Raw genomic sequence first — 25,891 nt, 5'->3', positions numbered from 1 at the left:
CCTCCCGGGTAGCTGGGTCTACAGGCACGTGCTACCACACCCAGCTAATTTTTGTATTTTCAGTAGAGACAAGTTTTTTTTTGAGACAGAGTCTTACTCCGTCGCCCAGGTTGGAGTGCAGTGGCGTGATCTCGGCTCACTGCAACCTCCACCTCCAAAGTTCAAGCAATTCTTGTGCCTCAGCCTCCCGAGTAGCCAGGATTACAGGTGTGCACCACCATGCTGGGCTAATTTTTTTTATTTTTAGTAGAGACGGGGTTTCACCATGTTGGCCAGGCTGGTCTCAAGTGATCCACCTGTCTCGGCCTCCCAAAGTGTTGGATTACAGGCATGAGCCACCACACCCACATGAAAGTTTTAAGTTTCAAATACTGAAAAAAGTCTCAAATTTTGAAATCCAAATATTAAAGATTTTATAATATCTTTGGACATAATAAATGAGTAGCAATTTTGAATTTTGTATATGAGAGATCCCTTGGTTTATGAAAGTAATTTGTTCCTCACAACTTTTCTCTTGGTAGAAAACTTGCTTTCATTAATTTATGCGGAAAAAGTTATAATTAGCTTTCCCCAAGCAATCACTCATTTAAAAATAAAATCTGAAAAAATCACTGTTTTCCCTAATAAAACAAACACCTCTATAAAACAAGAGCTGAAAGTAGATAGGGGAGCTACTACAAAATAACAAGATACAGCAAAATACAAAAGGATATGAGACATCAGCAGAATAGCTCAAGAAAGAAATGTAAGAGAAAAGTAAAACCAAAACAGAAAAAGAAAAATGCCAAACTGGATGCAGCACAAAGGAGAATAGATATTGTTGAAAATACACTAAGAGCATGGTAATATACTAAGAACAAAGCAAGCAATTAAAATAAAAATTAGCAAAAAACTTAAAAGGACTTCCAAAATAGGCATAACCAATGTTCTCAAAGAAAAAGAATGTGACTCAAAAATGTTAGCATTCAATCCATTACATATTTTTATTCAAATACAATGACCCAGATAAGCATTTTTGAACATGAAAGACAGTGGGGAATATAATTCTTATGACCCCTACTTGAGGATAAACTTCAGCTGAGCAGAAACCATAGCAAAAGGCCTGGAGGTGAGCTTTGAATTCATTCAACTATAGAGCTATGACTAAAACAAAACAGGAGATTATGATTGCACAACAGAATGTGAATGTTATGAACCCTAATAATATGTTTTCTAAAAGAACACATTGCTTTCATTAATGATAAAATCACTAAAGTAAACATCACCAGAATACCTAGGCAACAATTCACAAACCTTACAAAATTATTTTACATTTAGTTCTCAAACACTTTCAGAATGAATGAATGATACACCAGTGTTCTATTAAATTATAAAGTGAAATGATTCCTTGATGCCTATGTCCAAGTCTCTTTCTTTGGATCGTTTTTGTTGTTTGGTTGGTTGAATTGCTGTTGTTTGGTTTGTAAAATTAAAGTGTAATACGGGCAAGTACTTCCGAAAGAGCCTACTCTTGATCTCTAGAAATTTCTTTGGGAAGAATCTGGCAGTCACTGAATTTCAATTATTATTCAGTCATTCAAGCCACAGAGGACCCCGGCCTAATTAGAATTCTCCTTCTCTAGCTGCCTTCTTCTAGTGCTTTTCAGAGATCAGCTTTTTTTCTGGACCTGTGTAGTGAACTGCGGACCTGGGTAATGAAACCCATACATGCTGATCAATTAAGTGAAAAGCTACTCAAGCGTCTCAAAAAGTGAACGTCTAACCTTGGAAACATTAAATAATTTTGCATCGCTAACAGCCTCAGCAGCTGATGTTTTTATTATTGAAAATTGTTTGCATGACTGAAATAAGGATATGTGTGATATGTTAGACATCTCTGTTTCTTTGGCCTACTTCAATTTACACAAACAGGAAATATTTTTCCAGTTCACAACTTCCCTTAATATGTGTTATTCTTTTTATTTATTTATTTATTTATTTTAGACAGAGTCTCACTCTTGTTGCCCAGGCTGAAGTACAGTGGCACAATCTCAGCTCACTGTAACTTCGACCTCCCGGGTTCAAGTGATTCTACTGCCTCAGCCTCCTGAGTAGCTGGGATTATAGGCGCCCACCACCACGCCTGGCTAATTCTCGTAGTTTTTAGTATAGATGGAGTTTTGCCATGTTGGCCAGGCTGGTCTCGAACTCCTGACCTCAGGTGATCCGCCTGCCTCGGTCTTCCAAAGTGCTGGGATTACAGGCGCAATCCACCACGCTCGACCATGTTATTCATTATTTAGTCTAATTTTGGGATTGTGATAAAAATACAATTGAGAGTTTAAAAAGCCCATATTCAATCAACAAAGTATCTTCTTTGGCTGTATGTTGCAGTGGTTTCCAAACTGTTTTGGTCTCACAACCCTAGGAAGTACAAGATTTGTGGGCATATACTCCACAACATGAATATACTTATTTATAGACGAGCACATGTGTTATTATATTAATATACTATGTACTTGGTTAAAGTATAGAAATTTCTAAAGAATTAAAGATAAAAATATTTTATTTATTAATGGCAAATAACTTTCTGATGTCACTAGAAATTATTAATACTTAACAAGAACAATGTACATTAATATACTTTATTATTTCTGAAAATCTTGGCTTAATATTTTATAAGTGAGCAATTTAAAATTCAATTTGTTTTGATACTTGGTTTTAATGGATAGTATAGGTACCTCATGAAAATATATAGATCTAAATGGGAAAAGGTCATCATGCCACTGACTCCATCCTTTGATAATGCAAAGGTTTAGGAATTTGAAAATTTGTTTTGTTTTCTTAAATTATTATTTTGTTGTTGATGCCAACTAAAATTCAGTTAGTAAAGCCCATCTTTCCTGATATCTTGCTATTGAATTATATATATAATTATATATGTTTATATATGTTAATCATATATAATCATATATACAATTATTAATAATATATAATTTTGTTATATATAACTAATTATATACAATTATATCAATTATATAATTACATATTGCATATATAATTAAACAAATGCAATTAAATAATTATATTATAGATTACATATATAATTAATTATATATTACATATTATATATGCTTAAATATCTATAATTATATATCACATATATACAATTATATACATTAATATATATAATTCCAATCATAATTATATATTACATATATAATTCAATATATAATTATATATATAATTCAATAGCTTTAATACATTTTCAAGATATACGCTAACCCATAGAAAGATGGACATATAAATACATATGTTTTTTTTTAAGAGATAGGGTCTTGCTCTGTTGCCCAGGCTGGGGTGCAAGGGTACAACTTTGGCTCACTGCAGCCTCGAACTTCTGGGCTCAAGAGATCCTCCCATCTCAGCCTCCCAAATAGCTAGTAGCTAGGACTACAGGTATATGCCACCATACCTGGCTAATTTTTGTATTTTGTGTAGAGACAGGGTCTATGTTGCCCAGGCGGGTCTTGAACTCTTGGCCTCAAGCAATCCTCCTGCCTTGGCCTCCTAAAGTGCTAGGATTACAGGCATGAACCACCACACCAGGCCGAATTTGTTTTTAATAATTGTGTGCTACAATCACCACAACTTTGCAGATTTTTGAGATGGAGTCTCACTCTGTCACCCAGGCTGGTGTGCAGTGGTGTGATCTCCGCTCACTGCAACCTCCGCATCCCAGGTTCAAGTGATTCTCTTGCCTCAGCTTCCCGAGTAGCTGGGACTACAGCGCATGCCACCATGCCCAGCTAATTTTTGTCTTTTTAGTAGAGATGGGGTTTTGCCATGTTGGCCAGGCTAGTCTCGAATTCCTGACTTCAGGTGATCCACCCGCCTCGGCCTCCCAAAGTGTGGGGATTACAGATATAAGCCACCGTGCCTGGCCAGGACATTCCATTTTAAACATACCAAACATGCAGCTATGAATTTTAATAGGTGACATTATGTTTTAAAATAAAATAACATTTTCAAACATCTATTTCAAAAATGTTCTCCCTGTAGCATAGCTTTTCTTCTAACAAGGTGTTACTTTCTCATTCATCGTTAAAACATTGCCTGTATCTTGAATGACTATATTTAAATACATTTTTCAAAAATCTCTATAAGGTAGTATCTACTAAAACCATTTAACACATAAAGTTCATCATATTTGGACAACTTGTCTTTTTGTAAAAAGAAAATGAATATCAATTTTTAGTTCCTTTGTTAAAAACAACTTTTGTATGGTAGAAGTATATTGATATTCACTACCTATCTCATCACAAAATACAAAGATGCTACATTTTAAAGGATTTGCTTTTACAAAATCAACTAAGTAATGTTTTCCCATAAGCATTTTGTATGCATCTGGCTTTGACTTCTTTGCTCTTCTTCAATAGCTTGCTCAGTAGCTTGCTTGTCAATGATGCAGCAAATGAATTTCATATATGTCACTGTTAATGATAATGACTGCAAATCTTCATTCAAATAACCTATTTACTAATTTCTATTGAGAAGGGCTGGCTCTGGTCATATTTCATTAAGTTACTTTTATCCCATATGGGAACATCTGCCAGATGTCCCCCAATATCCATTCTCTCTCCCTCTTCCTTGGTATCAGAACCTCTATTCGTGGGCACATCATTGCCCAGAGCAAAGACTGCATTTTCCAAAACCCTTCCCCCTTGCAGCTGTGCATGACCTTGGAACTAAGTTTTGGTCACTGGGTTGTAAGTGGAAATAATACATATCCTGAAAAGGAGTGCATACCTTCTGCTTTCTTTTCCTCCTAACCAGCTGGAATTCAGATTTGACTGCTGAAACTTAATATTTGACTGCTGAAACTTAAGCAACCATCTTGAAGCAAGAGGGAGAAGCCAGGTGTTGATACAGCCAGAGCAACAAGAAAAGGGGCAATCTGGATCCTTCCCGACTGTGTGGTCAACATTTACCCCTGGTTTGCCTATGTTTATATGACAGAGAAATGAATTTCTATATTTTTTGAGTTTCCGTTCTTCTGGGTTTTCTAGCTCTCGCTGGTGTGCTGAACGCTAATGAATATACCTGTTAACAGGGTTGATGAAGAGCTCATGCTGGGAGTCAAAGACAGCTCAGCTGTGTTCTCACGTCAGCATGTGTTTGCACTATTAATATTACCTTCAATCTGCAGTTTCCTAACAGAAACTGCTTTTAAGCCACTTGTCCATTTTGCCAGGATTCGTTCATAAGAACCACATAATATAATCTTTAAATCCACTTTATCAGGTATGTGTGAACAGCAACATGTGTCAGTAGCTTTGAAAGCAAGGGAACAAGGGGGCTACCATCAGGCAACTCCAGCTGTTCTCTCCAGACAACTCAAGAACCACATGTAACCTGTGTTTGTCTGAAATACAGACCATGTGAGGACACCAGCATCCATGCTAAATATTACTAAAGCTCCATTTTCCCTTGGTTCACACCTAAGTATCTGATAAAGTTCATTCTTCCTGTTCCTCTCCTGCCCCTACTCATAAGTGCTTGTATGCACCTGCCTGGTGTGCAAGTGCTCCCCCAACTTTACAGTCCACTGTCAGGGGCGTGGAAGGACTCATAGCTAACTATAGATTTCCCTCCTGGACCATGACACTATTACTGCAAGAGAAAAATGTTCCTGACTCAAAAATCAGAAATAAGTGCTTTCCATGAAGTCAAAAACATGTAAAAGCAAATGGTAAATCAAAAGGTGGTGTACAGAAGGATTTTGATGCCTTACCTGAATACCTCAAGAACAGTCCTTTCTGGTAATTTGGGAGCCACCTGCCTAAATGCTTTTTTGAAATCTTCCAAAGTTAAAAATCCACGATCTATTTGAAAACAATAAAAAATATTCACTTACTTTGATAAGACCTATCAACTGTTACTTCAGCCATAACATTTGTGCAAAACTTATTTTAATATATTACTAGGAGAAAAGCAGTAGTTTATGGTTGATTTCACATACAAGGTAATCTGAGATTGTCTCATCGGAATAATTTAAGATTCTAATAATACTTTCCTTCAGTGCAGTCCCAGCTGATCTTGAAGGTCACTTCTGGCCCTATCATTTTGCTGATTCTCTCAGTACCAGGGATAGCACTATATAGAGACATGCACTATAACAACGGTGTTAGACTTTGAGTCTTTGCGAGTTGCCAAAACAATGCAGTCTTCAAAATTCATGTCTTTTCCTTTGCTTGGTATTAGAATCATGAAATATTACTATTTAGAAGGAAATCATAATAGCAGTCAAGACACTGAACCTAGACTCCATGAGTCTTTTCATTCTTTGTATGATCTGTGGGGCCTAGGGGGTCTACAGCCACCCACCCCTCTCAGCCACACCCTATGTGGGAAAACAATTCCACCAATCATCTGTACGTCAGAGCAAGAGTTGATGAGGAAGACACACGGTCTCCCACACCTCCATAGGTGGCTCATGGCCTATATCCTCCATGGCGAGTCCTTTTGCGGTTCCCATGACAATCAAGGTACAATATATTAGTACAACTATATAACTGTAAATACTGTTTCATCTATGGTAAATGTCAAGAAATCACGACACAGAAAAAAATGTGCATCAATACCTAAGGTAACAGCTAATGAATACAGTAATATAATCTTCCAAGCATATTATATATTTGATTTACTGGGTATATAATCCTATTCGCAATCCCTTAATAGCAATTTTTTTTACATCAAAACATTTTAGAGACACTTACAGTACGTGTCAAAGGCTGTGAAGATGTGTCTTACTTCATTCCGATATCGTTGAGCTTCCTTCTTTTTCCTGACAATATTTAAAAACCCCTCGAGTAATATACCTAAAAGTTGGGGAAAAAACAATTGGTCAAAGATTATTGTCTTCCTCTTTAAGAAAAAAAATAAACAGAAATGAACAGTAATAAATCCCAATAATCAAATTTTATCTTAATTTTGGTGAACAGTACTTACTCAAGATCTGTAAAGTTTCCTGAAGACCGAAAAAGGCATTTTGCTAAATGCCAACATTTAACAGACCCAACACTAGAAATCAATAGTGAAAACAAGACACTTTTAGGGTTCACTGAGCTTTTTCCAGGGGTAAAGGAATGGTGACCTTGAAAAAAGTGTAACACTCTTCCCTCTAATAGGCATGAAACTACTTATTTAACAAGGTCTCATAATTTTTCTTCCCTTATGCTTCTTTGATCCCTTTTTTCCTAGCCAGATGTCACTATGGCAGGTTTTTTTCCAACTGGGAGATCGGGTCAGAGAAGTAGTTTCTTAAAAGTCAATACCAATTGCACACCACAGATAAAGGTGGGGAGAATATTACATAAACAATAGAGCTGGCACCATCTCCAGCCCTGGATACACCCCACAACGTGTGGAGCAGCCTCAGGCTCAGCTTCCTGCGAGTCTCATAATAAAAGAGCCCAGCATGATAAAATGAGATTGGATACTGTGCTTACAATGTCTATTAAAATGAATTCTAATGTGATCTTTGTAGTAAGTTTAAAGAGCGAAGCCAAGAATTTAAACATTTTAGTGAACTGAGCTCTACATATATAAAAAGAGCGGTTCATTTTTATAACTCAGAATTTCCATAAAAAAACATTATCACTCTGTTTTAAAAATAGCCTCCAATCATACAATAACCACATGCACATTTTTTCTTTTAGTGATGTAATACTAAGCTGTATACCTTTTCTAAAATAGTTCCAATCATTTAAAAAAATGTAGAAATGATTTTCTTAATTTCCTACATTTTTATTTATATTTAAAGATTTATAAACTGAAAAAAAATTCTGTCTGTGTTTAAATGATTCCTTTTAGGACCTACTGTGGGCCAGGCACTGTATTAAGTTCTGGAAATAGAGGGGAAAAGAGAATACACATGATTCCAGTCCCAAGGAAGCTACTGATCTGGTGGGGAAGGCAGTCATTACACAGGTTCAACTGCAAACGCACACCTCATTGCAAACTGTGGCATGGGCAATGAGGGGAAAGACAGGAGGTTGTGAAAAAGATTCACAGGAATCCTCATGTCAAGTAGACTCTGGTGAAGTAGAGATCCCTTCAAGGAGGAGATATTTAAGCCAAGACCTAAACCATGAGACAATACCAACTGCCTAATGTTGGGAAGAAGAGCATTGCTGGCAGTAGGAACAGCCTGTGCCGAGGCCGTCGGGTGGCAAGGTGGGAAAATGAAAAAAGGCTGCTGTGGTTGGAACAAAGTGAGCCAGAGAGAAGTGATACACGATGAGGTTGGGGAGGGCAGCAGGGGCCAAAACTCACAGGATCTTGCGGGCCACGGTAAATAATTTGGGTTTTATTTAAGTTGCAATAGGAAGTCAACAGAAGGTTTGAATTGGGAAGTTATATGATCTGAGTTTTGAAATATCTTTCTGGCTATTATCTTGATAAAAGGACTGAGGTGGGGGAGCAAAAATGTAAAAAGAGAGACCAGTTAGGAGCCTACTGGCAAGAGATGTGGTTGCCAGGTTGCTGGCAGTGGGGATGAGAGGAGTGGAAGGTTTCCAGATATATTTTAGAATCTAAATGACATAGCTTGATGAAGAACTAGATGTGGCGGGTGAGAAAGAAGGAGATGTCAAGAATATCCCGTAGATTCTGGCTTGAAGAGCTACTTAAAGAGAGGAGAAAGTCTGGGGGAAGAGCAAAATTGGGGCGAGATGAAGAGTTGCCATTCAGCTGTGTGAAGTGTTCAGTGTTCTAGAGACAACCAAGAGGAGAAGTTCAGGAGGTGACTGGCTGTCTTCTAGGCAACAGGGCATATCTCCCTCACCTACCAGAGTGCCTGGCAGGTGCTCAATCATATGTACTGTAGCAAATTAGCATATATAGCATTTTTTCCGTAGTTGTGGGGATACATATTGATGCAGCTCCATTCTTATCTAATCACCTTTGTGACAGAGAACACAATGCCAAATTGCTAGCTGAGGTTAAAACTGAAGTCTAGCCATGCCATGTGCCCACAAGATCATATCCATAACTGTAGCTTCATGAACACCAAAAGCTAGTCAATTAAGTAGCATCTAGAGTAGCTGAAATTCTTGAATAATATATTCACTGATAATGGCATGTCCTAGGAGGCCCTTTAGAAACGTACCCCAGTCCACCTCTCAAGGCTTCCTAGGCAACTTCCTGGTGCTTCCCCAAGCCAAGACGCCCTTTCGTACTCCACACCTTTGCATGTATAGAACACACTGCCTGGAATAATGCACTTTCTCCTTTTTTCTCCTGGTGAATGTTTACATCTCCTTCCAGATGCAACCCAGGCATCACCTCCTGTTTGAATATGTCTCTGATTTCTCTCAGCTGAGTCCTTTTTCTGTGACCCGACGGCCCTTTGTTCATCATGCAATCATAGAAGTGATTAGGACCTATGGTAATTATTTGGCCACATGTCTGCCTGAGATATGCTGAGGGAAAGCAGCGTATAGTGTTGTCAAAATTTTATCCCACGTTTAGCATGATGCCTAGCAGACAGTAGGCATTCATTACATGTTCGCTGAGTAAGTAACATTCAATGAATAATAACAAACAAGAAGATGTTATTTCTAGTTTTTAGCAAAAAGCATTAAAATGTGTGTAGTTTTTTTTTTTTTCCCCCTAGAGACAGGTTTTCGCTCTGTTGCCCAGGCTGGAGTGCCGAGGCTAGTCACAGGCATGGCCACAGTGCACTACAGCCTCAAAATCCTAGCCTCAAGTTATCCCCCACCTCAGTCACCCCAGTAGCTGGAACTAAAGGCATATGCCACCATGCCAGGCTTAAAATGTGTGTTTTAGAACAGGTGTGGTAGCTGATGCCTATAATCCTAACACTCTGGGAGACCAAGGTGGGCAGAGAGGTTGAGGTCAGGAGTTCCAGGCCAGCATGGCCAACATGACAAAATCTGTCTCTACTAAAAATACAAAAATTAGCCATGTGCGGTAGCTCACGCCTGTAATCACAGCAATTTGGGAGGCTGAGGCAGGCAGATCACCTGAGGTCAGGAGTTTGAAACCAGCCTGGCCAACATGGCAAAACCTGTCTCTACTGAAAATACAAAAATTAGCCAGGTATGGCAGCATGCACCTGTAATCCCAGCTAGTCAGGAGGCTGAGGCACAAGAATTGCCTGAACCCAGGAGGTGGAGGTTGCGGTGAGCCGAGATTGTGCCACTGCACTCCAGCCTGGGTGACAGAGCAAGACTCTGTCTCAAAAAAAGAAAAAAAGATCCATGTTTTAAATGATCTTATAACTCTGTAAATGAATGCCAAAAAGTAGGTCTCTTTCTATTCACATAGCCAGCAAAATAAACTGTCACTTCAGAAACTCCAATTTCTTAAAACACATGATATAGTAGAAACCAAACAAAATTCAGAGAGAACTACATCCATAATATTTTCTCTTATCATTGCATTTGACTTAGAGAAGCAATAAAGGGAAAAAAGCACAATTCCATGGTTCATCGTGTAATTCACAAGGAAAAAAACGACCTGAGTGGTGGTATCCTTTAAATTACAGATTCAGATAACTCAGGAGTATTTGGAGCTATGAAGTATTCAGGTCTTTATTTCACAATATTGTAGGATAAAAACAAATGGTCTTTAGCTTTTACTAGGAGAAAATGTATGTGGATTTAAACTGTATGCCTATTACCACTTAAAAGGAAAAGCCATCCAATAACACAAATTACTCCGTATGTGTAATCAATTTCTTTCACACTATTTTCCCACACAATCATATGCTTTTATTTCTTCAAGTCCATACTCTATGGGTTAAACTCATCAAGCATATATTGTGTGAACATATCCCCTCCCTTCTATGCCCTTAATTGTCTTAATCTTCTAAGGCAACATTTATCCAAATACAAGCCCCTTTTCTAAAGCACAGAGGAGTTTTTGTTCAGCTCAGCTCTCATGTTGTAGTAATATGATCACTTTCCAAAGCCAATACATAATAACATGCTATTCCTGAAGCTCTAGAATGAAAACACATCAATGTAAGCTGTATACATCTAGCTCTTTAAATAACCTAGAAATAGAGTTCCTACTACTAGCTCCACCTGCTGTCACAACATTCAAACCTAAAATTACCACTTCACAAAGGCTTTCAGTAATTCTACTATCAGATTTCATACCCAATAAGAAATGTATTACCTGTGTCCCCTCCCACCCCGCCTCCAGAGGAAGAATATGTTCAGAAAATTCTAATTTCAAATACAATGTTGAGTCTTTTGTGCACACTGTTCCACTACTAATAGTTACCTAAACATACTTTACTGTGGTTACAAATTAGCATCACAACATTAAGAACCACACAGATCTATGTGTTTATCTGTGTTTATTATTAATATGTCTGCAGAAGGTATTCAGAAATTGCCTGGGTCATTGGACTCTATCAATAGTTGGCAAATTATTTTTTTTTTAGCTGTAGGAAAGATTCTTCTTTATATGAAAATGGAAAGCCTCATGTGTAGAGGAGATGAAGGCAGAACTATTTGGTTTGAAGTGGGTGGGCTTCCCATTCTTCCGTATCCAACAGTGTCTTTGAATGTGTTCCCAAAGGATCTAGGACTGAGGATCATGGTTTAAAGACCACTGGACCAACGATCTTTACAAATCCTTCCTGAATCTGCGAGTCCATGCATTTTTTTGTACAACTGGAAAACATCTCCTTCCATTTTATAAACAATCCTTGGCAAAATGGACTCTCTTCATGTTCTGTAACTTATATATATATATATTTTAGATGGAGTCTCACTCTGTCGCCAGGCTGAAGTGCGACAGCGTGATCTCAGCTCACTGCAACCTCCACCTCCTGGGTTCAAGCGATTCTATTGCCTCAGCCTCCGGAGTAGCTGGGATTACAGGTGCGTGCCATCACACCTGGCTAATTTTTGTATTTTTAGTAGAGACGGGGTTTCACCCTATTGGCCAGGCTGGTCTCGAACTCCTGACCTTGTGATCCGTCCGCCTCAGCCTCATAAAGTGCTGGGATTACAGGCATGAACCACTGCGCCTGGCCAACATGTACATATTTTTTAGTTTCCACACTACTTAATACATGTGACATACATATATATATATATACATATATATGCATGTATATATATATGCGTATATATATACGCATATATATATACGCATATATATATGCGTATATATATACGCATATATATATATATATGTCAGAGAGAGCGACTAGAAAGGTTATTTTTTTTCTACTTGTTTGTTTTTAAGCAGTTTCTTTGGAGGGTAATCATCTTTCACCACAGGAGAAGATATATTCAAAAAGTCTAACAAAACTATATAAATTTTTTACTTGCAAGTTCCATTAAGTATAGTTTTTTGTGGTTCACAGTTCTAAGCTTCAGGGTCAGTGCACACAGAGAAACCCTCTTGAAAATGAAGGAGTCTAGCATCTGGCTATCACAGTGAGCTCAAATTAGAAACTGCAATAAACCTGGAGAGAGTGAAGGAGAAAACAATAAAAATGGCAAGTTATTTGGACAGTAAGCCTGGTCCTAGATTTAGTAGAAAGGAAGGGTTCATGTTCATTGTGCCACATATTGATTTTTCCAGGAGTTAAAAAAAAATGCTTAAAAATTAGGGTTTAAAAGGATGAAACAGGCTTTCAAAAGAGATAATGCCTTCTCCAGTTTGAGACACAAAATTCAAATTATGACTTTTGGAGGCCATGACAGTGAAGGGGTGGGAGAAGGATATAATGTGTTTGCACAGAAAGACTGTAAGGATGGCAGGTGAAAGTGACTTCAAAAATAATGAGTTGTCACCTATGATAAATGAATTCAGAGGATAATATTTTCTTCCAGCTTACTATGGATGTGTAGGGAAATAAAGAGAAAATAATCTACCTTAATGGAATAAATCAAGTTTTACTATATAATTGGAGGGAAAATGAGTGAAAACGTTATAGGCCAGGTGTGATGGCTCACCTCTGTAATCCCAGCACTTTGGGAGGCCAAGGCAGGCAGATCACCTGAGGTCAGGAGTTAAAGACCAGCCTGGCCAACATGGTGAAACCTTGTCTCTAATAAAAATACAAAAATTAGCCAGGCGTGGTGGTGCCGCACCTGTAATCCCAGATACTTGGGAGGCTAAGGCAGGAGAATCACATGTTTACCTCCAGGCTTGAACCCGGGAGGCAGAGGTTGCAGTGAGCCAAGACTGCGCCACTGCACTCCAGCCTGGGCAACAAGAGCAAAACTCCATTTCAAAAAACAAAACAACAACAACAACAACAACAAAAAAGCAAAAAATAAAAATAAAAAAACCAGTTACAGTAGAATAGAGAAATCTGAACCAATAAAATCTTATTTCTATCAAACCCAGGCAGGAATTGTTACTTTTTTATTATATACATCTCCTGCTCATAAAGCTTAAAAGCTTCCTCAGTGTTAAACAGCACAAAGTCCTAATACCTTATTCTGGACTTTAAAGCTTCATCCTTCCTTCCATGCACACCGGTCCTTAATCCTTCCCAGATCTCATCATGTCAGCTGACTTGGCTGGACACAATTCATTTATAGTTATGCACTATATTTCTTGCTGTTGCAGAGGTTAAAAAAAAAAGGTAAAAATCCAAGGAGAGTGGATTCTGTTAATGGGAGGACTGCATTAACAGCATGATAGCTGATATATTTAGGTATGCAAATCTGAGATGGGCGAGAGATTTGTAAGAGAACAGGGATCTAGGAAGAAGAGATTTCAGGCACTGAGGTGGACACCACAGGAGAAGAGGGTCTCTGAAGAACTCTACACAGAGAGCACAGTACCAGCAACAGGAGCAGGAGGCGGGGCACACAGCTGGCACCTGCACTGCATTCATTTACTGCCTCTTTTCTCCTTTGCTCCATCACTGTTTCAAATCCCACCCATCCTTCAGCATGTCCAGCTCCAGGCCCACACCTCCTCTAGGGGGCAGTCCTGCCCTCCCGAACTCTTAAGAGGTTTTCTTGCCTATAATGGTAACGTAACATCTGGCGGTAAAAGAAGTGGCAATATTTCTTTCATCTTCCCAATCACATAAGATATACACACATTTTTTGATGGAGTCTTGCTCTGTCGCCCAGGCTGGAGTGCAGTGGCAGGATCTTGGCTCACTGCAACCGCCGCTTCCCGGGTTCAAGCAATTCTCCTGCCTCAGCCTCCGGAGTAGCTGCAATTACAGGCACCCACCACCACGCCCAGCTAATTTTTGTATTTTTAGCAAAGACAGTGTTTCACCATGTTGGCCAGGCTGGTCTTGAACTCCTGACCTCGTGATCCACCTTCCTCGGCCTCCCAAAGTGCTGGGATTACAGGCATGAGCCATCGCGCCCAGCCCACATGAGATACATATTTTTAAATGTCTTTAGGTCAGTGTCTGTGTCTCCTAATTCTTCCCCATCTCTATAGTGAAACATATTCACCATTTTCTAAATGGGTAATTAAATAAACATGGATGGGTGAATATCTGTAGGAGATCCCACAAAATGCTCCTATGATTATAATTTCAAAATAAGGTAACCTTAATGTGTATGCAGTCTCCTGATTACAGAAAAGAACTAAGAGGCCAATTGAAATCTGAAATCAACCAAAACCTTCATCCCTGCTATACCTTGATCTTTGTTCCGTAGGAGCCAAAATAAAAAACCATACACAACAGCAGGTGTTTTATGACAGAAACTAAGACCAGAAAAAGGATATTTAAATTTAGAAAAATAATACCTTTAATAGTCAACTGTCTGGTTTAGAACAAGCCAGACAAGATATTAATAAATAAAAGCATGCAAGCCAACTGACCATTAACCTAATCATCCAAATTATTTTTCAATTGGACCTTACACTGGATAGCAGTCACACAGTCCATAATTACTGCTATGATGAATCAATCTCTTTGATTTTTCCATCATTCAAAGTGAGAGTTAAAAGTAAGTTCCTGGAAAGCTTTTTCAAGTATCAAAGTAGAATATGTCCATTAATTTAAAATGGCAATAGTATAAGGAAACAGAAAAGATGCTCAATCTAATTGCCTAGTGAAAACAAAATTCTGAAGTCCTTTCTTCTGGTTTTTAACCTTAGGCATATTTTACATAGATCTGAGATAATAACACAGAGACAAATGTATGAGGATTCAGTAGGACAATGCTCATTCAGTTCTTATTTATAGCTTTTAACATAAAGAAAAGCCCTGTAAATCTTAGCTGTTGTTATTTATATAGAATGGTCTACAATTTATTCTGGAATAAAGTCAGACCATCTGAGATCTGTAAACTTGGAACACACAGTCTTTGCCCTCCATAGAATTGCCCTGACATTAAACACTCGTCTGCATTGAGAAAAGATGAAGCAACAGCCTTACAAAATTCACTACTGCCATTTATTGAACAGCTCGTCGACACTGACATCCACTCACCAGTCTCCCCTCCATGAGACATCACAGAAGAGCTATCCCAGGGCAGGAGGACTTACGCCTCTCTAGACAAATTGTTTTTTCGCATGGACCCTGACTGCAGCTGTGCTTGCTCGTGTTGTCCTATTTGCTCTGGATGCTAGGTAGTCCAGAACCAAATTTGAAATTAACGTCTAACAACTATAGAGAACACAGTGATTTGTGTTTTGTGTATTGATTCTACTCCTGACTTCAACTCATTGATTCATAAAGTTCCTTAGGGGAATGAATACTGGCCTCAATTTTGTCACAGTTAGGAATATGACCCATGGCACTATTAAAAATCAAAGGAAGGGCTTATCAATTGGTTAAGAGGGTGAGCTAGAGGTCAGATCACGTTGGTCTGGTACTTACTAGCTAGCAGTGCCACTCTGGGCAAATTACTTAACCTTGCTAGGCTTCTGGATTTATTTATTTTTTATTTTTAAACTTTGTAGTACTTTTTTTTTTTTTAGAGATATGGTCTTGCTATGTTGCCCAGGCTGGTCTCAAACTCCTGGGCTCAAGTGATCTTCCCACCTCAGCCTCCGAAGTAGCTGTAAATACAGGTGCTTACTGCCATGAATGGCTAGAGTTTTTTAACTTATAAAATGGGGATAATCAGCCAGGCACAGTGGCTCATGCCTGTAATTCCAACACTTCGGGAGGCTGAGGTGGGAGGATCATTTGAGCCCAGGAGTTAGAGACCCTGTCTCAAAAATAATAATTTAAAATAATAAATAAAATATAATGAGGATAATATGGTTTGGCTCTGTGTCCTTACCCTACCCAAATCTCATCTCGAATTGTAATCCCTGTCGGGGCAGGGGCCTGGTGGGAGGTGACTGAATCATGGGGGCTGACTTCCCCCTTGTTGTTCTCACCAGATGTGGTTGTTTGAAAGTGTGTGTCAATTTCCCGTTCACTCTCTCTCTCTCCTGCCACCACGTGAAGAAGGTCTTTGCTTCACCTTTGCCTTCTGCCATGATTGTAAGTTTCCTGAGGCCTCCCCAGTCATGCTTCCTGTTAAGTCTGTGGAACTATGAGTCAATTAAACCTCTTTTCTTTATAAATTACTCAGTCTCAAGTAGTTCTTTATAGCAGTGTGAAAACGGACTAATACAGAGGATAATCATAATATCATAGTTATATTACATATAACAATCATCACAGATGAATGTGCTCATCACAGATCTGCATGATAACTGTTCAGGAAATGATTGCCTTAATTATCTATAATAATAATAAATACTGTGAAAGGATTTTGCCAAGTATTTATTATTTTATTATTCCTCTATATTATTTTGTGATTCTTCTCTGAAGCCTAGGTTCCTCATTTTAAAATAAGGACAGATGACTGTTTTCCAGGTCTCTTCTAGTTGCAAGCTTCTTCATTCTATACACTTGGAAAAGTTATGAAGTGCATCACAGGGAATGAGGGTTATAATGAAACCCTCTGAAAGAGGTAGCAAGACTGTAAATCAGAACCCACCTCAACTGTGATCTGCTGCTTCCTTTAACTAATGGCTTGATTTTTTTCTTCCACTCATGTATTTCCTTGTTTCAAGCAGCACAACCGTTTTTGCTTATATTCACTTGCTTGTTAGGTTACAGGCAATAAAAACATCATTAGCACCTTTCTGCTACTCACCCTGGCTGCCCTCAAATTCTCCCAGCATGTACACTTCTTCCAGATACTCTACTCTTATTTCTAGTAGCTTTGACTTTTCACTCTTCTTAATTTTCACAAGGAAATCTCTACTGAAATGATCCACTTTTCAAGAGGATTAGAAGCCCTTGGGAAGCAGGGCCTGGGCATCCAGGTTTAGGTATAATCCGAAACCCAAAGTGCAGGGTGTCTAGCTTCGGGACTCTGGCCCTTCCTAAAAGCAGCTGAGTCTGGGCCAACCTAGAATGTGAGTCTGACCTCGCCCTGAAAGCTGGGCAGCAACTGGGGCCTGCAAAAGAATCCTGTGGATGGCGTGTTAGAGCCCTGTTCTGGAGTAAGAAGAGCAATGGATAGCAGAGGAGAATTCCCAAGTCATAGCTGTATTATACAGAACAACTTTGGAAAGTTGATTACCTGAATAAATAGTTCCCAGGAGGCCAAGGCCAGCGTTTCAGACTTTTTTTTTTTTGAGACAGTCTCGCTCTGTCACCTAGGCTGGTGTGCAGCGGCGTGATCATGGTTCACTACAGTCTCAACCTTCTGGGCTCAAGCAATCCTCTCCCTCAGCCCCCTGAGTAGCTGGGACTGGCACGTACCATCAGGCCTGGCTAACTTGTGTATTTTTTGTAGAGATGGGGTTCCGCCATGTTGCCCTGGCTGGTCTCAAACTCCTGGGCTCAAGTGATCCACCCACCTTGGCCTCCCAAACTGCTTGGAACTACAGGCGTGAGCTACCACACCCGGCCAATTTCAGTTCTTCAAGATCCAAACATTAAGAAGACAGATAATATATGTGGAAAAACATTTAATCTGCACATGAGCCCTCTTCCTTCAAGAGAAATACCATGTAAAATTGACTCATATCAATAATAGGGAAAGAAGAAAAAGGGGATGGTTTGAAATTGGTTCAGTATTGAACAGTTCTAATAGAAAAATTGCATGTTAGCAGCAATCAGAGTACAGCAGTGATTTCTCGCTAGGCTATTTTACTCCTTTTCTTGAATGTCTGTGGTCTTGAGTTTCTCCAAATAAACACACACACACACACACACACACTCACACTAGAGTACAGCTGGAAGAATACAGGTGGGGACTGTATTCTTTCTTCCAGAACCCATACCTCTCTGCACATTAGAGAACTAGTTAAGGAAAGAAAACATTCAGTGTAAAGTCAAACCCTTAATTCAAAATCAGAGAACATACAGAAGAAAGAAAGTCTAGGAGAATAATGAATGTTAAAATGCCTTCAGCAATAGTCACACTTGATGTATCAGAAAAGCCACTATATTAATCTTTTTTCATGCTGCTGATAAAGATGAGACTGGACGATTTACAAAAGAAAGAGGTTTAATGGACTTACAGTTCCACATAGCTGGGGAGCCCCCACGATCATAGCGGAAGGCAAAGAGGAGCAAGTTGTGTCTTACATGAATGACAGCAGACAAGAGAGAGCTTGTGCTGGGGAACTCCTCTTTTTAAAACCATCAAATCTCGTGAGACTTATTCACTATCACAAGAACAGCCTGGGAAAGACCCGCCCCTATTATTCAATTATCTCCCACCGGGTCCCTCCTACAACACGTGGGAATTATGGGAGCTACAAAATGAGATTTGGGTGGGGACACAGCCAATCCATATCGGTAACATAATAGAGAAACACGATATTATGACTAGGGGAGAATCTTTATCCAGAAAGAATAACTCACTGAATATCAGGGAACTCTTAAGAAAGAGAAATCCTATCAATGCAAAGAATGTGGGAAATCCTTTTGCCAGAAAACAAAACTCTCTGTAGATTGGCATAGTCACAAAAAACCCTAAGGAAAAAAATGTAGAAAAGGCTTTATCAAGAAGTTGTAACTAATGGAACATCAAACATTATTCTGAATATTTTGAAAGTGAAAATTTTCAACAAGAAATTTAAAACCTGGAGCAATTCTATCAAGTTAGGGACTATATCAAGAACACGTTCTCCCAGCAATAATCCTGAAAGTCTTATTTTAAATGTGATTCTAAACCTTGTATATAAAGTGTAACAGATTTTAAATCTAAATATTAGTAATCCCTGTTCTCTTTTTTCCCCCCAGTCAGTGTGGGTAGTAGTTTCTCATTTTTATTGATTACCTCAACAAAATCAGCTTTTAATTTTTTCTTATTTGTCCTCTTTTCAATTTCAACAATTTCTATTCCAATCTTTACTATTTCCTTTCCTCCCCTTATTTTGGGCCCTATTTACTCTTTCTGTAGTTAAAGGTAGAAGTTAATTAAAGGTAGAAGCTGAGGTCATCAGTTTGAGACCGTTATTCTTTCCTAAACATAGAAAGTTAGTGCTACCACTTTCCAAGTACTGCTTTCAATCCATCCTACAAAATTTGAAATGTGGTCTTTTCATTCAATTCAAAATACTTGCTAATTTTTCCCTTTTGATTTTTTTCTTTGACCTATGAGTTATTTAGAAGTGTGCTATTTATTTGGAAATTTTAAACTTTTACTTGGAACAACTATTTGCAACTTTTCCAGACAGCTTTGCTATTGATTTCTAATATAATTCCATTACAAGGAACATACTTTGTACTTTAAATGTATTGACATGTTTAATGGCCCAGAGTATGACCAATTTTATTAAATATACTGTGCAGACTTGAAAAGAATGTGTATTCTGCTGTTGGGTAGAACATTCTATAGATGACAATTAGGTCACACTGGTTGACAGTGCTGTTCACGTCTCCTATATCCTTATTGATTTCATGTCTACTTGCTTAATTATTGATAGGGGTGTTGCAACCTCCTACCATCATTATGGATTTGTCCACTTTACAGTTCTATTAGTTTTTTGCTTCATGTATTTTGAATTTCCATTATTAGGGGATTTTTTTTTTTTTTTTTTTTTTTTGAGACAGAGTCTTGCTCTGTCACCCAGGCTGGAATGCCGTAGTGCAATCTGGGCTTATTGCAACCACCACCTCCTGGGTTCAAATGATTCTCGTGCCTCAGCCTCCCGAGTAGCTGGGATTACAGGCATGCACCACCATGTCCAGCTAATTTTTTTGTATTTTTTCAATAAAGACGGGGTTTCATCATGGTTGGTCTCAAACTCTTGGCCTCAAGTGATTCGCCTGCGTTGGCCTCTCAAAGTGCTGGGATTACAGGCTTGAGTCATGGCACCTGGCCAGGGGCATAAATGTTTAATTCCCTTAATGAACTGGCTCTCCTTATCCCTGGTAATATTCCTTCTTCTGAAGTCTACTTCATCTGATATTAATATGCTCACTTTGGCATTCTTTTGGTTAGTGTTCAGTACAGTATATATTTCTAATCTTTTTTGCCCTTATATTTAAAGTGGGCTTCTAGGCAACACAGAGTTAGTTTGTATTCTTTTATCTAATTTAACAGTATCTCCCTTTCAATGGGGCTGTTGAGATCATTTATATCTAAAACATTAATGATTGGATTTAAATCTACCATATTATTTGTTTTCTACTTGTCTATTTCCATCTATTTTTTGTTCCCATTTTCTTCCTTCTTTTGAATTAATTAATGAAGTTTTTTAAGAGATGAGGTCTCACTCTGTCGCCCAGGCTGGTGTGCTGTGGTATGATAATGGCTAAGTGCAACTTCAAACTCCTGGGCTCAAGGGATCCTCCTGCCTCAGCCTCCCAGGTAGCTAAGATTATAGGCATGTGCCATCATGCCTGGCTTTTTTTTTTTGCTTTTTTGTCGAGACAGAGTCTCATACTACGTTGACCAGACTGGTCTTGAACTCCTGGCGTCAAGCAATCCTCCTGCCTTGGCCTCTCAAAGTGCTGGGATTACAGGTGTGAGTCACCACCGCCAGCCGACTGCTGTCATTTTTATCTTTGTTCCTATTCATATGTGTCTTTTTTTTCCCTAGATATACTTATGATTTTTTAACATACTAAAAAAGGAGATATTATTAAGGATGTTATTAGATCAACTGACAAAATATAGATGATAAATCAGATAAAACACAGTATCAACATATATTTATGAACATGATAAGCATACTTTGGTTATATTCAGTACAGAAGAGAAGGGGATAGTGGTAGAAAGTGCAAAAGAGAAGGAAGATGGGTAAAATGTTAACAATGTCAATCTGGGTAAAAGGTATACCTTATACAGAGAGTAAGCTATTCTCTGTACTACTTTATTTTGAACTTTTTGGAAGTTTTAAATTATTCAAAAAAACGTAATATTTAAAAAGCCAATCCAACATGCTCTGGATCCTATCCCCTTACACAATAGGTCTGCTTCCCTCCCTCTCTCTCATCTTCCTTCCTGCTCTTCACTAGACCATTCTGCTAAGCTTGGAAACATGTTCTTCCACTTAAATGGTAAGAAGAAGAAGCAAACAAAATATCTCTTGATCCATAGCCACTCTGGACTTAATGAAAGACTCATCTACTCACATTGTCACACTTTATCATCAATTTCCACTTATCTTCAACCCACTCTGCCCTCACCACACTTTGAAATGCCTCTTGCTAAAGTCACCAAACACCTCCAGGTGGTCAACTCCAAAGGATACTCATCAGTTATGCCACCTCACCTTTCAGGAGCATTTGATAGTGCTGACCACACCTTCCTCGTTAAAATATCTACTTCTCTTGGCTTTTGATCAAACACTCTTGATTTTCCTCTTGCCCCTCTGTCACTCCTAAGTCTCCTTCGCCATTTCTTCATCTTCCACCTGAGTTCTACTGGCTAGAGTTCTTAACATTCTCAGTCCACTCTATCTCTCTAGGTGGTCTCATCCATTCTCCTGATTTTAAAATCTTGTCTACAGGTTGATGACTCCCAATTTCTTCAGGCCAGAACTTACTTCTGAAATTTACCCAGTCTGACTGCTTTGACATAGTAAACTAACACTTCTCAAACATATTCAAAATTGAGCTCTTAGTCTCCCTCACCCCCAAGTATTGCCTGCCCCCTGCTCCCACCCCACTGCCCCACCCGTCTGCCATCTTCTCTTTTCAGTAGGTGCCATGTCCATTCATCCAGCTGCACAAGTCAGAAAACCTAGTATCATTTTTTGAATGTTAAAATTATGAATGATATTTTTTCTTTATGCACTTCAACAGTTTAAAATTTCCATGTTTAAAATTTGTAAGTAATCAAAATTAAAAGAACCTCAAAAGAAGACATACAAATGGCAAACAGGCATATGTGAAAAGGTGCTCAATATCATTGATCAGAGAAATGCCATCAAAACTATAATAATGTCATCTTACCACAGTTAAAATGGCTTTTATCCAAAAGACAGGCAATAACAAAGACTGGCAAGGATGTGGAGAAAAGAGAGCTCTTATAAACTGCTGGTGGGCAAGTGAATTAGTACAATCACTATGGAGAACCATTTGGAGGCTCCTCAAAAAACTAAAAATAGGGCTACCATATGATCCAGCAATCCCACTGTTGGGTATATACCCAAAAGAAAGGAAATCAGCATATGGAAGATATCTGCACTCTCATATACTGTTTGTTGCAGCATTGTTCACAATAGGCAAGATTTGGAAGAAGACTCAGTGTCCATCAACAGATGAATGGATAAAGAAAATGTGGTACGCATACACAATGGAGTACTATTCAGCAATGAAAAAGAATGAGATCCTGTCATTTGCAACAACACAGATGAAAACGGGAGGTCATTATGTTAAGTCAAATAAGGCACAGAAAGTCAAACATTGTATATTCTCACTTATGGGATCTAAAAATCAAGACAACTGAACTCATGGACATAGAAAGTGGAAGGATGGTTACCAGAGGCTGGGAAGGATAGTGGGGGAGTTGGGGAGAGGTGTGGATGGTTAATGGATGCAAAAAAAAAAAAAAATAGAATAAGACCTAGTATTTGATAGTACAGCATGGTAACTATAGTCAATAACAATTGTACATTAAAAAATAACCAAAAGAGTATAATTGGATTCTTGGTAACACAAAAGATAAATGCTTGATAGCATGGATACCCCATTCTCCATGATGTGACTATTAATACCTAGTATTTGATAGCACAATAGGGTGACTAGAGTCAAAATAATAATTAAACATTTTAAAATAACTAAAAGAGTGTAATTGGACTGTTTGTAACACAAAGGATTAATGCTCAAGGGAATAGTTATCCCATTTCCCATGATGTGACTATTACACATTACATGCCTACATCAAAACATCTCATGTACCACTTCTCTATATATACACCTACAAAAATTAAAAATTAAAAAAAAAAAAAACAACCAAAATCTTTCTTTTGGACAATGAGAAACAAAACAAAGATGTGCTTAAATATAATGCTATATAGTTTTTATTTATTTATTTAGAGACGGAGTTTCACTCGTTGCCCAGGCTGAAGTGCAATGGCACGATCTTGGCTCATTGCAATCTCTGCCTCCTCAGTTCAAGTGATTCTCGTGTTTCAGCCTCCCGAGTAGCTGGGATTATAGGCGCCCGCCACCACGCCCAGCTAATTTTTTGCATTTTTAGTAGAGATGGGGTTTCATCATCTTTGCCAGGCTGGTCTCGAACTCCTGATCTCAGGTGATCCACCCGCCTTGGCTTCCCAAAGTGCTGGGATTACAGGCATGAGCCACTGCACCCAGCCTAGTTTCTGTTTTTAATTTTCATTTTGTGAGTGTTATTAGTCTGTTTTCATGCCACTGATAAAGACATACCCAAGGCTGGGCAATTTACAAAAGAAAGATGTTTAATTGACTTACAGTTCCATGTGGCTGGGGAAACCTCACAATCACGGCAGAAGGCAAAGAGATGCAAGTCACGTCTTACATGGATGGCAGCAGGCAAAGAGAGCTTGTGCAGGGAAACCCCCCCTTATAAAGCCATCAGATCTCATGAGACTTATCCAGTATCATGAGAACAGCATGGGAAAAACCCGCCCCCATGATCCAATTACCTTCCACCAGGTGCCTCCCACAACACATAGGAATTTGAGATGAGATTGATATAGGGACACAGCCAAGCCTGAGTCTCAGTGTTTAAATAAGGTACTAAAAATTAATATCAACTTTCATATTACCAGAAGTATTTGGATTTATTGAAGACATCACAGAATCCACTTCTATCTAGAAAAGAGGAAAAAATAATAGAACATGTAATTTTATCAAATGTTTTCACAGTGCAAGTTCTTAATTCTTTGGGTGGGAATAAGGATCTATTTTATGAGAAACCAACTTTGTTGAACCAAGCAGACAAGTAATGATACACAATAGCTATAACAGTCATTTTATTTTTCCATCAACATCTGTAAAATAGCAGACACTAATCTGCTAGTCTATAATAGCCCCCAAAACTTTATTCCATTGACCAAGATAGTTTAACCACAGAAAATCAATTTGGCTGTCCCATATATAATATAATCTAACAGGCAGCCTTTCTACTTTAGACAAATACAATTCTTATTAATGGGCTCTATGGCTCTATTTACAAAAGTATCACATCATTGATGTAGAAAGCATGAAAAATACAAAAAATTATGAAGAAAATTAAAAAATCAGCCATCCAATGAAAATCACTGTTATCATTTTAGACTAATCAGCTTTTCTCCCCTATGCATCTTTAAACATTTGAGACTTTACTGTATAGAAAATATGAGGACCTGCTTTCACTAAATGTTAAAATATAAGCCCTTTACCACACTGTTACAAGGGCTTTATAAACATTATAGTATTAGAGCCTTGGCAGCATCTGACATAATTTCTCCACTTCTGGTCTCGAATTCTTCCCAGTCTTGGATTTCCTGCATTTTCCTGGTTCCTCTTGTCCCTGCCAAATGGTTCCAACTTCTTCAAGTCCCCTCCTACCCTTAAATGCTGGTATTCCCTAACGTTCTATCCTCAGACCATGGCTCTTCCTATTCTGCATACTCTTCCTGGGCAATGCCATCCAGCCTCGTGTTTTCAGCAACCACATGGAAACCATGGAGCCCCAAGTCTATCTCCAGCCCTACCCTCTACACCTACATCTGAGATGTAGATGAGATTCCTACATCTCAGGGAAGCAGTAAAATCTAACAGCGGATTTTCACCACCATAACCTCAATAGCCAGCATATTATTTAATGAGTGAATGCACCTGGAATGCTCATAGCTGCCTCAAACTCAATGTGTTCCAATCGAAACTCACTGATTTCCTCTGAACCTACTCTTAAATTCTCTTAATTGGTGGCATCGCTATCCCTTCAGTCCCAGTGGTCATGTCACTCTTACCACCACCGCACCCAATCAGTCATCAGGGCCTAACCTGTCCTACCACCCACAAAGTGTTCCTAGATACTTATCAGAGTAGTCTATCTTCTCTAGTCTAAATGACCACCCAGACTGCTATAGTTACCACTAGAATTAGGCCTTCCTTCTTTGTTCCCTTCGCTTTCTGTTTTTCAATCTCTTATCTTTCTTGGTATCTATCACAGTTTTATGTCTTTCTACATTACACTCTCAACTGCTTCGAAGTAGAGACTGTTTCATTTATCTTTATATCATTAGCAACTAGCAAGTACTCCTTTTATTAAACAGAAACAATAAATTTCATTATGTATGGGTGGGCATGGTGGCTCATGCCTGTAATCCCAGCACTTTGGGAGGCTGAGGTGGGCTGATCACTTGAGGTCAGGAGTTGGAGACCAGCCTGGCCAACATTGGTGAAACCCTGTCTCTACTAAAAATACAAAAAAAAAGAAAAAAAAGAACCGGGTATGGTGGTGTGCACCTGCAGTCCCAGCTACTCAGGAGG

The 25,891-nt window shown here is 38.6% G+C and overlaps 1 protein-coding gene across 3 annotated transcripts in view; it reads right to left on the bottom strand.

Annotated features, from left to right (window-relative positions):
• EFCAB11 (EF-hand calcium binding domain 11) overlaps positions 1-25,891 on the bottom strand; it is a 161,496-nt gene that overhangs the window by 132,649 nt on the left and 2,956 nt on the right. For all 3 annotated transcript variants that reach the window (XM_012498107.2, XM_003260866.4, XM_012498106.2), the window contains exons 3-5: positions 24,181-24,226; positions 6,759-6,860; positions 5,774-5,864 (exon numbers count right to left, since the gene is read on the bottom strand). In XM_012498107.2, the coding sequence (XP_012353561.2) occupies positions 5,774-5,864; positions 6,759-6,860; positions 24,181-24,226 (239 nt within the window). The remainder of the gene's footprint in view (positions 1-5,773; positions 5,865-6,758; positions 6,861-24,180; positions 24,227-25,891) is intronic.

The sequence above is a fragment of the Nomascus leucogenys genome, chromosome 22a (genome assembly GCF_006542625.1).
Source record: "Nomascus leucogenys isolate Asia chromosome 22a, Asia_NLE_v1, whole genome shotgun sequence".
In the NCBI taxonomy this organism is placed as follows: Eukaryota; Metazoa; Chordata; class Mammalia; order Primates; family Hylobatidae; genus Nomascus; species Nomascus leucogenys.
Note: the sequence above shows the minus strand (reverse complement) of the source record. Positions and strands in the feature narration are given on the sequence as shown.